The sequence below is a fragment of the Parasteatoda tepidariorum genome, chromosome 3 (genome assembly GCF_982258835.1).
Source record: "Parasteatoda tepidariorum strain Cologne lab strain chromosome 3, Ptep-v5.0, whole genome shotgun sequence".
Taxonomy (NCBI): Eukaryota; Metazoa; Arthropoda; class Arachnida; order Araneae; family Theridiidae; genus Parasteatoda; species Parasteatoda tepidariorum.
The window spans coordinates 87,448,090-87,463,725 of record NC_141757.1 but is presented as its reverse complement, the minus strand read 5'-3'; the positions used below and the strand labels follow the sequence as shown (position 1 = coordinate 87,463,725).

Below are 15,636 nucleotides of genomic sequence, written 5' to 3'. Positions count from 1 at the left end.
TTTCGATTTCCCCTAACAAATTATGATTGTGAGAATAAATTTATTACGCTTATTTATTTATTATTGTTGAAATGATGATCTGAAATGGAATAAAATATTATCGATTGATTCAAAAGTTTAACTACTAAATTAAGTTTTCTTTTAGAGAGTAAGTAATTTTAATTAGAATATTTGTGTTTTGAAATTGGTGTCTACTTTATAATGTTTTTTTTTTTAAATTTTTATTTATTCATTTAGCTTTTGGTTCGGCAAAACCTATTTATTATATCAGGCAAAAGCTTGAAAGTGTTTTTAGTATAAATTTTAATACATTTGTTATAAATTATTAAAAAATATAACAATTATCAATTACGAAATTAGGAATCTTTTTGAAAATTGTAAAACATAGTACTCTTCCACCTGTGTATGCTTCAAGGTTCAAAAGTTTGCCATTCTTAAAGTTTTGTAATGTTTCTGATGCCGCCTTTTCGTAACTATTAGCCATGCATTTAGTTCTGAAAGTTGCTTAAACAGTTGGTAACATTCTAATATTTGTATTTTAGAACATGAAAATATGTTTGACAATAAAATGCCTAATAGATAGTTTTAACTAATCAGATGAACAACCAAATCAATTATTGAAAAAAAGTATTCAGAAGAATTTTAAAAATAATAAAGTTTTTATCATCACGAAATCTTGCATTCCGTGTTAGACAATTGGATCGTAGCATAATGGAATTATTTAAGAACTTTGGAATTATTGAGTAAACTTGATCCTTCTCTTGATGGGCTTACAGAATTACGTTATAAGGGCAATAGACACACATCCAATTTATCAGCCTAGATATGTAATTAATCGGAGCTAAATCGATTGTGGGATATAAAGTATAAAACAAAATAATTGCAGAACTAAAGAAAACAAAATATTTTTCAGTAAGTATTGATTCAACATCAGACATTTCCCACGTAGATTAGCTGACATTTTCTGTCCGCTATGTGAAAGGATTTTTTTTCCAATTGAAAGGCATAAATCTGAGTACTTGTTTGATATTATTGTATCTTTTCCTAATGACCAAGGCATAAGTATAAGTGATTGTCGTGGACAAACATTAGTTAACACACCAAATATGGCGTGAAAGTACTCAGGTTTACAAGCAAGGTTAAAATAGAAATGTTCCGCCGCAATTTTGTTTTACCATGTCTAGCACATAGCTAAAACTTAAACTTGTGCACATGCCACAGGATGCGTCTCAGATTCTTATTTCCAATTTTTTCAGAAACTTAGTTCATTTTTCCTTTTGTTCTATGCATCGGTGTAAATCCTTAACATAATGCTTAGAATCAGGACTAGTCGTAAAGCATCCATCGGATACTACATGATCCACCCATTTAGACGCAGTAACGGTGCTGCAAAAAAGTTACAGAAAAATTATGGTCGGTCTTAAAATTTTAGAGAAGAACAAAGAAGAGCTTTTATAAGCTGGACTCGAAGCTCGGGGTTCCCTAAAGAAATTGAAGAAGCTGAAAAATAAGCACACAGAAGAAAGGTCTTCCTTCCGAAGATGGTTTGAAATTAATTAAATCCTTGATTGCTTTTGTGAGTGAACAGAGATAAAAAGTTCTCTACTTATGAAGTCATTTCCAATAGTTACGGAAATTTCAACATATATTTTTGATAACCTAAATGCGCAAATTAACATGGAACGGGAAAATATCGTAATACATTCCCACAACAAAGGTGGGGCAGGAAAGAGGGAGACTCAAGATCTGAGACATGGAACCGGTTTTCTCCCTAGATGGCGTATTCCAGTGTTGCGATAGCGAATTTTAATGTCTGCCCATCATCGAAATCTGCTTTATACGTTACTCAATGAAAGCTGCAAGCTAAAAAAAAATTAAAGCAAATGAAACTGTTGTTTATTGTTTTGTTTTATTTTGTTGGTTATTGCATGAGAAATCAGTGAAATTATCGTTTGCTATCTCTAAATTGTTTATGTGATCTACCTCAGAAATATATAAGTTTAAGTGATAATATCTGTATCATAATAGAACTCTTTTTTTTATACTTCAAATAATAATTTGTTCATTAGTCATATCTCATCATAACCATAAAAAATGAATGATGATATCAGGAAAACTAGTGCTGAGCCACCTGCTGAATTAGAAAATCAATTTATTTTACGACTACCTCCCACACCAGCAGCAGCTTTAAAAGCTGCTGTAAAATCAGGTGTTTCAAATTTAGAAGATAGACTAGCCATTCAACTAGAAGCAGATATGAGACACGCAACAGTTCGTTTTGATAAATATAAAATGCCTGCTAAACTATACGACTTGCCAGCCATTATAGAATCATGTAAAACTTTAGATAAGAAGATATTTTATAAGACAGCTGATATTTGTCAAATAATGATCGCGCAAGAAGAAGATGCTCCTAAAAGTGACGAAGAAGTATCGCCTAAGAAAAAAGACAAAGATGCCAAAGACAAAAGATACATGCTTCCGCACGGTCTCACGCCCCCTTTAAAAAACGTTCGTAAACGCAGATTTCGAAAAACTTTAAAAAAGAAATACGTCGATCTACCTGACGTAGAAAAAGAAGTAAAACGTCTTCTACGTACTGATACTGAAGCTATTAGTGTCAGGTACGAAGTAGTAAACGCTGAAGATGAGAAAGCTGAAAATAAAAATAATGAATCATTCGGAGGTGATAGTGTTCTGTCATTGGAGGAAAGAGAGCTTAGTAATTCTCAGGCAGCTGATGTAGCTGAGTATGATTTATTCGGTGAGGTGCTCAGCAGCTCTGATGAAAGTAATGATGAAGATGATGTTAATGTTGTCGATGAAGGAGCTGTAAGAACACTTGAAAGCATAATAGAAGAAAATGATAAAGATGATGAAGAAAGTAGGAATGAGATGGACATGGTGGATCTTTCAAAGAGTATGCGAATAAGCCCATCGGTCTTAGAACGATATCAAGAACCTGATTATGGACATGAAAATGACAGTAGTATAGCTGTATCGCAACTAGAATCAGCTACAGCTGGGGAAAACTTGGGACAACTGTTGAAAGAGCAGAAAACTGAAGAAGAACGCATGATTCTAACGGAAAAACTTCATGAGCTTGAACGCATTATTGCTAATTTGCATGCTAAAAGAAGGGAGCAAGAGCTTGAAATTATGAGTATTGAAAATCAAGCTTTGAAACAAAGATTTCAATCAAGTATTGATCGTCTTCAGCAAGACGAAGATGAAAAGCAAGCGGAATATGATAATATACTTATTATGTTGCAAGAACAGAATTATACTGACTAGTGATTAAATTATGAAAGCATTGATTACTTATATATTATCCTATTGCTTATAGTGGAAACCTTACTTAACTGCTTATGAGCTGATATTATATATTCTAATATAAACATATTTTCACTGCATATTAAAATTTTTGACTCAAGAAGTGCCTAAAAATAAATTATGTTCTGATTTATATGGAAATGACAAGTTATGTAATTAGATTTTTTTTCCAGTTGTCATTAAAATTAAACAAAAATGCTGCTATTGTAAGTTTTTATTTTTAAAAATTACTAAAACTTTTTATTAATGTGTAATAATTTGATCTTTTAACTATTAATGTTTGGTTTAGCATAGTAATTATGCAAATATTCTCTTAAAAGTTTTATTTCACAGTGTTAAAGTGAGAGAGATATTTTTCCTATTCGAAAGTGTTTGAATTATCATACGTTTTTAAAAAATCTAAAAGCTAGTGAAATTTTTTTTTAAATTTGAGGAAACAAGTTATAAGGTTTATGACTATAAACCTTGATAAAAAAGAAAGAAAAAAGAATATACTATTGCTTTATCATGATACATTCGAAATAATCTAAAATTGTTTTGCAATTTTTGATGCTTTATTTAGGCAATTTCGTTTTACTACTATAACTAATTAATTTTTCTAGAAAAGAAGAATGTGGGGAATTCAGTTCAATTTAAATAGATTTAAATTCAATGTAAATATATATTTTTTTTATTTAAAAAAATGCTCTGAATTCTGTTCCTATCTTAGTTTGTTTCTTCCTATAAGTTGAAAGCATGTTCTTATTTCACCATTGAATGTTAACTATGAGATTATACTCAGATTAAAGGATTCTGTAATAACTAAAGTGTAAATAACTTAGGCATTATTTTTAGTTTTTATTTATCAACAAAATGTTACACAATTTAAGTAACCATAGCCAAATTTATTTTTTTATAAATAAAGAGTAGCATGATATGCGAAATGGAGGTCAGAATTTAAGAGTGTAAAGGAGAAAATAACTACTACACATGCTGACATTTCTCTAAAAATTGGATAATAATAAAAAATTATCATTAATGTTAATATGCCATATATAATTGTAGAAAAGATATTTAGAATATAAAGATAATAAAACAAGGAAAGATATTTAGATAAGGATTAGGATGTAAAGATATTTAAAATGTGGCTAGGAATAAAATTTTCTTTTTATTATGGGATGTAAAAAATAAATTTGTTTATTATTGAGCCCTAAATTCTTAAATAGCGGAAACTATTATAGTATATATACCCTTACACAACTGGTAATACTCAAAGTTAAAAGGCTGCTCATCATAGAAACTTTTTTTCCCAGCAAATCACATGTATTGTACTCTTTCTTTGCCAATAAAAAAAGTCATAGACCTTTTCTCAATTATTGGTCAGGTAAGAATTTTTAACTATGACTTTCTAATTAGTGTCTGCCCCTTATCATAAATCTTTGCGTTACACTCTAAATGTTTCAGAGTATTAATAGCATTATTTTTATAAATGTTTTTTTAAAATGGAATTGAGTAATTAATTTGACATTGAATAACAATTTAAACAATTTTGAATGATATTAAAGCTTGTTAAATCAAATGACTTATTGTCATTTTGACAATGAACACTTTGATTTAACAAGTTAAAAATATGTTTTTTTTTTAAACTTAAAAATATTTAAAACTTACTCACAAAATAATTTTAATGGGGATAAAATAATTAAACAAAATAAAGGTCATTTTATTTGAATGAATGTTTTAGTGTGGGTGCTAAAATAACATTGCATCTATGGAATAGCACATGTTACATACTAATATGTTGGTCATTATAATAGAAGACTCTGTGTTGAAACAGGTAGACGGAATGTGGATAAGTAATGCATTTTTTTCTCCATAATTTAATGTATTTCTTTTAATGTATCTTAAGATATTTAGAATAAAAGACTGGACAGACAGAGGAATTGTATAGATTGAGGGATATTATTTTAACCCAGGTTCAAATACCACTAATAGATTTAAGATGTAGGATAGTTTCATTCTTGAAGACTTCCAAAAAAGGTGAGTTTGTCCTGATATTCTACTTAATTTCCTTTTCTTTTGAATTTGCAGTTATAGAATCTTTTTTACAAGGCTACAAAAATGATAATTTAAAGCCACGGAAGCATACCTACAATATGGAACATTATTTTTCACAAGGGATTAAATTACCAGATATTTTTCTGCAGAAAAATTTAAGGCATTACTGATAGAAATTTTTATTTTTGTATTAAAGATTTGACTTCATGCCTTATTTTTTAGTATGTGTTTGAAACATAAATATAAAAGAAATAACGTAATTTTATGTTTAAATCGTTAATTTTATTAAAATCTGGATTCCAAATTATCTTCATTTCAGTAATAAAAAAATAAACTTATTTTTACTTTTTAAATTTTTTATTATTATTATTTAGGGCAGTAAAAGCATTGCAAACAAGTAAAAAATAAATTTTGTATTAGATATTTAGGAAGTAAAGAATTGTTACTGTTTAAAGGATATTGTATACATAAAAATATCATTGGGTATAGAAATTTTAGTTTTAAGTTAACTGTTTTAATTAATTTTCACGAATCTTGCTTTTGTATTATTAATCTAATTAGGTCCCATTGAATTTTTTTAAACTATTTATTTAATTAATTAATTTATTGTATTAAAAAATAATAACTGAGAATAATTTTTTTTTCTTCTGTATATTTATAGATGCATGTGAATTTCTTGATTCTGTAATATAATTGTTACAAATCAGCACTCATGAATGAGTCTAAATTTGCTTTACTTATAAATTTTAAAACCGAAGGTACTTTACAATTCTCATTATAGGTGTTAGGCTGATAATCAGTTAATTATAAATTATTTGATTAGGATCACAACATAAGTATTACAGATCATTCATTTTATTTCATTAAGCCCATGTTCATGTTGTTAACCAGATAAAAATTTAAAAAAGAAAAATATGTTTAAAAACAAACTCTGATATAGCCAGTAATTCATTATTAGTATTGTTAAAGAATTTTTTATAATGTCTTAATTTAAGTATTCATGTTTTATACTAAATTTTACATTTCAGAGCTAAAAAGTTCATTGCATTACTTGGTTTAAAATCTAATGAATTGGGTTTTAAGTCACAAAAATCAAACAGGTCTTCTATTTTAAAACATATTTTATTAAAAATATATATTATTGCATTTTTATACACAATGTCCGAATAAAAAGAAATTAAAAAATAGTTTAAACGTTCATTCTGCCTAAATATGCAATCAAAGATTTAGAAATAATATATATTGTAATACCATTTTTTAATTTAGTTCAGTAAAATTCTAACATGTTTTATAATATCAGTCAAAAAATTCTGAAGGCAAGTCTTCTTTTTCTGGGAAACTTGATTGAGTTCCATTTTTCAACACACTGAGAGTTGCTATCTCACAGGCTTTCTTAATAATTTCATGTAAACTTTTATCATTATGGTAGGCAAGGAAGTAGACAAGAGTTCCCATAAATGCATCACCAGCACCCTGAAATTTTTTGAATTTTAACTTAGTACATAATAGCATTTCAATAAATTAAAACAGTGAAAAATCAGTTTATTAAGAACAGTATTATTATTGGTGATTGGTTAATTGCACCTCTACTTCAAACAATTTCACAATACAACTAAATAATAGTTTGATAACATATATTTATTTATAAAGAGACTAATTTATACATATTTTAAACAAGTTAGCATTAGGATTAATTTTTCGAATTATTTATTATGTAATTTTTTAATCTTTTATAGTTAATTTTCTAGAAAACTAAACAGTGATTTCAGTTTGTTTAGGCTGTAGATAAAGGTAAAACTATGTTAATTTAGTTTTCGTCAAAATTGCTCAGTCTAACCTGGTAGTATCAGAAAAATATTCACCAACTTTCAGATTTTTTTTTCGTAAATAAAAGAAAAGAATTGTAACAAATATAAAGTTCAATTGTAGTTATTATATTCTTAAAAAAAATATTTTTTCTATGAAAGAGAACGACTACTGTTTATGTTTCCCCAATTTTAACATTTTTAATGAATTACTGAATTGTTAGTATTCAAAACTTTCCAGCTGGTAAGCTAATCTGTAATTAAATGTGATCAGTTGTTGCTATGCACTAAAAATGTAAAAATATTTTTAACAAATTGGGAAAGATATTGGTAAGAAATGTTAATTTCTCTAATTTTTATTTTGTATGACAGAAACAAAAATAGTTTAATTTTAATTGAACTTTTTTTTTAGTAAATATGCTAGTTTTTATTAATTTTAGTAAGCTTTTAGTTTTTATTAATTTGAAATGAATGACTGATTTAAAGAAGCAGAAATACAAAATAACAATACATTCAAATTCTTTTTCCACCAAAAACTTTGTGTCATAGAAATATATATTTTTGAATTTAAATTCATTTTTTGTGTTGAAATTTTTAGATATTTTTAAATACGAAAAATCCTCATTTTTATTTTTTTACATGTTAAAATAATAGTCAATTAATCTCAAATAAAATATAATTTTATACAAGATTTTGTGCAAAGAAAATACTAACAGTGCTATCAATAGCTTGAACTTTTCTTGCAGACACGTGAGTATAAGTTTTTTCATTTTGACTTTGGTATAGAGCTCCTTGTGATCCAAGGGTTAGTATTACAGTGGAACAGTTCTTTTTTAGTAAAGCTGTAATTACATCACCAGCATCTTCAATTTTTTTTAATGGCAAGCCAGTTGCTTCCTCAGCCTAATTTAAAGTTTTATTCAATTACTTGGTTTATGCAATGTAAAAATAACAAATCATGAAATAAGGCAACATTGTAATCTAAAAAAAGAAAGTTAGCAAATTTTTAACTATATATTTATAATGTATTTAAAAACCTGCAACAAAACATAAGAGTAAACTACTTGTTGAATTTAATAAAATAATTTTAGACTAATATATATATATATATATATATATATATATATATATATATATATATATATATATATATATATATATATATATATATATATATCAAAATATTTGGATAAATATCAAACCTTAAAAAGAATAATAAAACATACACAAAACATTTAAAATTGTAACAAAAACATTTAAAACTGTAAATTTAATCAATTACAGATTTTCTATTTCCAATGTCCAGAATTGAAAATAGAAATACAGTCTCAATTAATATAATAAATTTAATATGTCTTATGAATATTTTGCAAATACTAAGTTATTCAATCTTCAAAAGGATAAAAGAAATGTTATATGCATTTTAGTATAAAATAGTAGACAAAATAAAATTATTACGAATAAAATTGACAATTCTGTTCGGCAAAATTAATGTGTTAAAATATAGATAAAAATAAGATTTTGTAAAGAAAGTATTATGAATTAAGAAAATATTTTTGTTTTTGCCATAACAAGTACATTAAATTGTAAAATCAAATATTGTAAAAACAAGTAATTAATGGTAACAGTAAGTAAGAATATTTATATAATGTCAGAATGATATTTAAATCATGAAATAATGTAACATTCTAAACTAAAAAAGAAAGTTAGCAAAATGTTTTACTAAATATTTATAATGCATATATTGTATTTCAGAACCTGTTCTATTTCCAATTTGCAGAATTCACAATACAGTTTAAATTGACATAAAACTGTTATATTTTATAATCATACCTTTAACATTCAATAAATACTAAATTATTCAATCCTCATAAAATCACACAAAATAAAGTTATTACTAATAAAACAGACTGTTCAGTAAAGCAAAACTAATAAACTAATCTGTTAAAATATAAATAAGACTTTGTAGCGAAAGGATTATGTATTTGGAAAATATTTGTTTATCCCATAACAAGTAAATTAATAATAATAATAATAATATATATATATATATATATATATATATATATTATTAATTTACTTGTTTTATATATATATATATAACAAAATATTATAAAAACAAACTACTTAATTTTAATAAAACTTTAGACTAATATAATTAATTTTACTCAAAACTTAATTGATAAATATCAAACTTCAAATTGAATTATAAAACATTTAAAATTGTACATTTTAAGCACTGACAGATTTTCTATTTCCAATGTTTCTAGAATATAGTAAAATACAGTTTTAATTGACATGATAAAACTGTTAAAATAATTATGGCTGATTAAGAAGAGCCTCATACTCTGTTGAAAATATAATAGAATTAATTCCACATGTAGGCCGTACTTAAAATAACTATTTAATAGTAAAAATTATAAATGTGTAGAGATATAAGTACAAATATTTTAAATAGAAATAGAGATTTTAAAATATTTTTAACAAAGCTATTGGAAAGAAAGGTTTCATACAAACTTGGTTTGTTAGATATAGCATATAAATAAAATATTAAAAATATCTAAGTGCTTAGCATAGTGCTAAATTGTAAATTCACGAGGAAATCCCTTTGTATAATGCAAGATTAGTGCCTAGGAATATAAATAATGTTTGCATAACTAGTACTCGAAATATAGTATTAGAAATTTATTTACATCCTTTTTTTTATGAGAATAATTTTCAACAAAAATTTAATGAATAATATATTTTACGTTATTTGACATTAGCTTTAATTTTATTTAACAATGATAATAATAAACTTTAAATTTTACAACTATTTTAAAAATTTTAATGGAAAAAAAATGATCTTGCAATTAGTATATTTTTTTTAATGACAATTAAGTTGATAATATATAAAATCTGTTTCTATCTCACTACAAAATATATACATAAAATAATTACTGAAGATTATTTTATGTATATTATTTCTAAATATTCTATATATTATTTTTAAAATTATTTTTCTCAAAAGACATTTGAGCTCAATTGCAGAGCAATATAAAAAATATATACATTACCTCCACCTCATTTACACAAATAATATCACTCAAAGGATATAACTTTTCATAAGTCTGATCATTTGCTGGGGCAGCATTAACAACAGTTTTCACTAAAAAAAATTATTTTTAATTGTTTGTAACAATGCACATATTTTTTTTTATTTACACACACACACAAAAATAAAGGTTTTAAAAGAAAATCAATCAACTAAATCTTGTCACACATGTCATTTTTATTTATGTGTAAAAATTTAAACATAGAATAAGTAAATGTTAATTCTTATTTTATTTCATAATATTCTTCGTTTAACAATTTTTTTTAGGTCATTTAGTATTAAAATAATTACGAATTATAATAATGTAATTATAATATCTATTTCTTTCAATGTAAACTTGACATTGAAGAAAAGTCAACATGATTCTTGCATCAACTTGAAAATTTCATGCCTTATTACTCAATCTACATGCCTTATAATTCAATCTACACAGAATTTAAAAACACACTATTGTCTAAAATGAAATATTCAGATTTTTTTCTTATAGGTAGATACTTTATTTACGTCACACTAGAGCTGCACAATGGGCTATCGGCGATGGTCTGGGAAACATCCCTGAGGATGATCCGAAGACATGCCATCGCAATTTTGATCCTCTGCAGTGGGGATTACTCCCCTGCTTTTTTTGTAATTTACTATCCTGTAGAGAACTAGAAAGTCATGCAAAAATACAAAATCATCTTTAAAAATTATTAAAGTCAATTCAATTAAAGTGATCATGATGGATGTATTCAGAGAAAAAAAATTAAATATGCTTACAAACACACCATTGTATTTTCTTGCAATATTTAGAGCAGTAAATAATGAATCCAGTGGGCATTCATAAGTGCAGAGAAGAACTTTTGAGTTCTTAATTATTTCTTCAGCATTAAGAACATCATTTGGGGTTAGATCCCAAATAGCTCCAGGAACATAGACAATATTATTCAGGCCTGAAAAGAAATAATTATTTGTTAAATATTTTCTAAAAAAAGAGTTTCAACCAGAAAAAGGATTCACATTCTTTATACAATCCTGTCAATTACAAACAAACACATTTACCTTCATCAGTTACTGTTATTGCTGCTGTACTAGTTTGAGAATTCTTTGAAAAAGTAACAAATTCTAAAAAGAAAAGACATTTTGAAAATTTTGTTAAAATATACGCTTTTATAAAAATACTTAAATGCATTAACGCCGGAAAATGATTTAAAAATAATTAATTATTACCAGGATGAATTCCAGTTTCTTTTAGACATTCAAAATATTCTTTTCCAAAACTATCATCTCCGAGCTAAATAAGCAAAAACAGTAAATAGCAGGTATTTTAATTTATAAAATACAGTATTCTATTAATAACCTTTAACTTTCTTTTACAAATTTAAAGTGTAACTTTTATAAATAAAAAATACCAACAATGTTATAGTGCAATAAATTAAAAAACAATGCTAGCTTATTTTTAAAACAAAAACACAGGGTATGTGTGATGTGTGATGCACTATTAAATATAGGAGAACACCAATTTATAAAATCAGAAATAATATATCTAATCCATTTTATAATGCAATACATAATTTTAAAAAAAGAAAGAAAAAAAATATTGCTAGCTAACTATCCAAAGAACACATAGTATCTAATAAACTATTATATCAAAGTACAAAAGCAAAGATAATGTAAAAACAGAAGATCACTTTGGTTTAATAATAAGTATTATTAAACCAAATATTATACACAAAATTAAGATTTATTTGTGTTATGTGTGTCACATCTTTTTTAGTTGTGTATTGTGTCCATTTAATTGTGTACTGCAATTCTGTATTCATGCATGTTATTACTCTTTGATTTATATCTTGTCACTAGTCATGGTGTTGATTATAGAAGCGAAATGATTGTCTGTGTCTCTCAACTATATTATTTGTGATTTTATACCTGATAGTTAACTGGTTTATTGTAACAACTAGTTAGCTAGAGCTAATTAGAAAGCTAATAGCAGAAATAATGAGTACAAATCAACAATTAGTTGATACAAAACCAATAATTCTAAACAAGAGAAGAAATAAACTTAAATCTAAAGTTACTAAGTAATTAGTAGAACTAACAAATAATTTAAAATAAAATAAGGAAAAGTAAATAATAATAATTACCAACTTTTGCAATCAAACCAGTTTTAGCTCCTAATTTGTTTGCCATGACAGCCTGATTAGCTCCTTTTCCGCCACATCCTTTCAAAAATCCTTTCCCAGCCATTGTCTCCCCAGGTCTTGGAAATCTACTTGCATAGCTACAAATTAAATATAAATGTAAAAAAATAAAATAAATAAAAATATATAAAACAGTTTCAAATCAAAAATATTATGCAATCAATCAGGAAAAAAAATTTCGTATTCAAACTTAAAAGCTTTGAATTGCCAAGTCTCAAATCTAGCATTTATGAAGTTTTTATGCACCAATTTCTCATTGAAGCTATATAGTTCAGGAAGATAACTAGGTCAAATAGCATAAATATTTAGCATGAACACTTAATGGTTTAACATAAACTTTTAAAGTTATCATGCGAAAGAAATAAAATTTATAGATATAAAATTATCAGTGTAAAAAAGAAGAAGAAAAACTACCACATCATTGAACAATGTAAAAGCTTCATTATTAGATATAAAAATCTTGCATACTCATAATTGTAAAAGATAAGCAATGAAAGTGAAATTATAAGTGTTAAACAATAAATTTTTTACATCTCATAAAATTTTATAAAAATATTTAGTGTTTTTAAATTAAACTTACTCACTAACCAAAAGGAAACAGACCATTAGAAAAAATTAAAAATAACCAAACTTTTACAAACTTATAACTAAAGGCTAAACAAAGGCTTTCTTCAACAGCTTTTCGAAAGACTGATAGAAAATATAAGATGTTCTCTTGAGTATAAAATCTTGATATTTTAATGTATTTCAGTTAGTCTAAATATCTATCTATAAAAATAAAACCAACAAAAAGGAAAATTCTGTTGCACAAAATTGTTCCAAAGAAATGGCATTATAGGATCTCTTTGTTTTTTAGTTAAACGATTTAAGACATTTTATTCTAATTAATTAATGGTTGTAATTTTGTAACTTATGATTTAATATTGCATAAGTTTGATAACTCTAGATAAATTCAGTTCCTAAACTCAATTGTGAAGACTGAAAGGCTTTATTTAGCTTCCCTCGAAAGTGATGTATCTTAAACTGGAAAGTGATTTTTTACACATAAAAAATATTCGAAATTGAAAAAAAAAAAAATTAATAATAGAACCAAACTTCAATATCAATAATCAACAAGGTTTAGTAATCAGCAAATTTGCTTTGTCAATTGAAAATGGTTATATATACATATATATATATATAATAAATAAAAGCACATTTATTTTAAAAAAAAAAATAAAAATTTTAATTACTGACAGTAATCGTTAAAGAAAATAGAATCTAATTAAAAATGCGCTAACACACATTTTTATGCTAAAATATATCAATAGTTTATACATATATTTTAGGTTTAATAAAATGTGACAAAATAATAAAAATCTCTTAAAACAACACCTTATTAAATCAACAATACATCCACCTAAAACAACAATATCGACCATCTTTTCTTATAAAACTACTTAAGGGCAACTAAATAAATGGAAGTGAGGACAAAATCAGAGCTTAAGGATGGAGATATGACTGAAGGTTACATAATTTTTTTTTTTAAAGTTCACTATCTCAAAATGATTATTGAATATATAGCTAGGCGGCATTTCTTTCTCCCGTTTGTAAACAAGCAGACGATATGGAAAGCTAAATGTTGCCATTTTATCAAACCTAATATTGAAAAAAAAGGAGGAACTAAATATATACGTCACATAAGTGGCATGACGACACAGTGACCTACTGTAAAGTTAAAAATTGGGCTGCCCTGCAAAACTCCAAAACAAATGACATTGACTGGCTGAAACGATAAGTGTGCTATCTCACGAAGGTCGTCGCTTTATTGATAGTAATTTCTTTTATAAATTGCGGTGTGACTGTACTCCTCGCTAATTTCCGTTAATTTTCATTTTGTTAAATTTTAAAAATAAAAATGTCTCGATTTTCATGCGTTGAAGGCTGTCCGCCTGTCGAGATTTTTGCATTGAGTAAAGCATTTAAAGAAGATACATTTCCTGATAAAGTTGATTTAGGAATCGGCGGTAAGCTGATTTATTTATTTTAAGGTTTATTTTATGCTTTGTTCATAGTTCTCAGTTAATAGAATTCTTGTTGAAGATTTTTGTGTTTGAAAATTAAGTGAAGGTGGTTTAAAGTAAGTAATTAACATATTTGTTTAACAACAAATTTGAAAGGAAAAAAAATATTAAAAGAGGTTTGTAAATAAAATAACAAATTAAAATGTGTACTTTTTATATTAATTTCTAATGATAAAAGTAATCAAAAAGTATTGCAATAGTTTTTTATTTAAAAAAAAATGAAACATTTAAGCCACATAATTTGGAATCCCACCATTAATAAAGCATATTATTTTTTACGAGCAATTTATTTAAAGTTTATTATTCAAACAAATATAAATATTTGCATAGTTGTTGAATTATTGAAAAATTAAATAGATAACCATATTAAGTATTTTCAAAAAATTTAAAATAACTTTTAAATTTACTTTAAAGTTTGAAGTATTCTTAAGCTAATTGCATTACATCTTCATCCACTTCAAGCTGTCATATTTGAAAATTACTTTTAAAATTATCCATCATATTTTCGCACTTCTTTTCTTCTTTTTATCCCAAAAAATATAAAACTTCAATTTTTTTTAAAAAATGTTTTCTAGTTGTATATGTAAACAAGACTTAGTTCTAAATTAAAATGATGAGTGTTTTGTACCATAAAAGTTTTTAGTATAACATAAGTCTTTATGGCAGTCATAATTTTATATTCAGTTTAGGAATATATATATGGTTGTTGCTTTTGCTGTTAAAGTAGACCTAAATAAATCCCAGAAACCTTATGATCCTTCTAATTGAAAGTCACTCCTGTTTGCTGTTTATGCTAAAGATCGATATTCTCGAAAAGCTGATTTTATTTAATTAAAAACAAATGTACCTAGGTATTCAAATGTGCTATAATTTATAAAATATTTAATCAGGTATTTGATTCTGATAAGTTTTGCAGGAATATTTTTTTAAATTTTTGTTCTTTCTTTTTAATATAATTACCTTACTGAGATGGCCATTTTAGCATACTTTATTTAGCTCTATCATTTGATGTTTTATTTTTGCGGGTTTTATATTTTCTATTGCATTTCTTGCATATGGTTATAAATGTGTATATTTTTATTCTTATTTTATTTATTTATTATTTTTTTTAACGATAACAACAACAT

At 25.6% G+C, this 15,636-nt stretch overlaps 3 protein-coding genes across 3 annotated transcripts in view; 2 read left to right on the top strand and 1 right to left on the bottom strand.

Moving 5' to 3' along the window:
* The first annotated feature begins 1,854 nt into the window (after positions 1–1,854).
* LOC107448701 (transcription initiation factor TFIID subunit 7) lies at positions 1,855–3,535 on the top strand. The gene has a single exon (XM_016064028.5). The coding sequence runs from the start codon at positions 2,095–2,097 to the stop codon at positions 3,292–3,294; it is 1,200 nt and encodes a 399-aa protein (XP_015919514.1). The 5' UTR covers positions 1,855–2,094; the 3' UTR covers positions 3,295–3,535.
* A 2,935-nt stretch (positions 3,536–6,470) lies between these two features.
* Positions 6,471–14,056, bottom strand: LOC107448861 (ribokinase). Its single transcript, XM_016064249.3, has 8 exons — positions 13,821–14,056; positions 12,394–12,526; positions 11,476–11,539; positions 11,308–11,370; positions 11,034–11,198; positions 10,229–10,320; positions 7,887–8,075; positions 6,471–6,840 (listed from the first exon to the last, which is right to left on the bottom strand). The coding sequence occupies exons 1-8, from the start codon at positions 13,865–13,867 to the stop codon at positions 6,664–6,666; spliced, it is 930 nt and encodes a 309-aa protein (XP_015919735.2). The 5' UTR covers positions 13,868–14,056; the 3' UTR covers positions 6,471–6,663.
* Positions 14,031–15,636, top strand: part of Got1 (Glutamate oxaloacetate transaminase 1) — a 29,124-nt gene continuing 27,518 nt past the window's right edge. Inside the window, exon 1 of the mRNA XM_016064146.4 lies at positions 14,031–14,452. Coding sequence (XP_015919632.1) covers positions 14,344–14,452 — 109 coding nt within the window. The 5' untranslated portion in view covers positions 14,031–14,343. The remainder of the gene's footprint in view (positions 14,453–15,636) is intronic.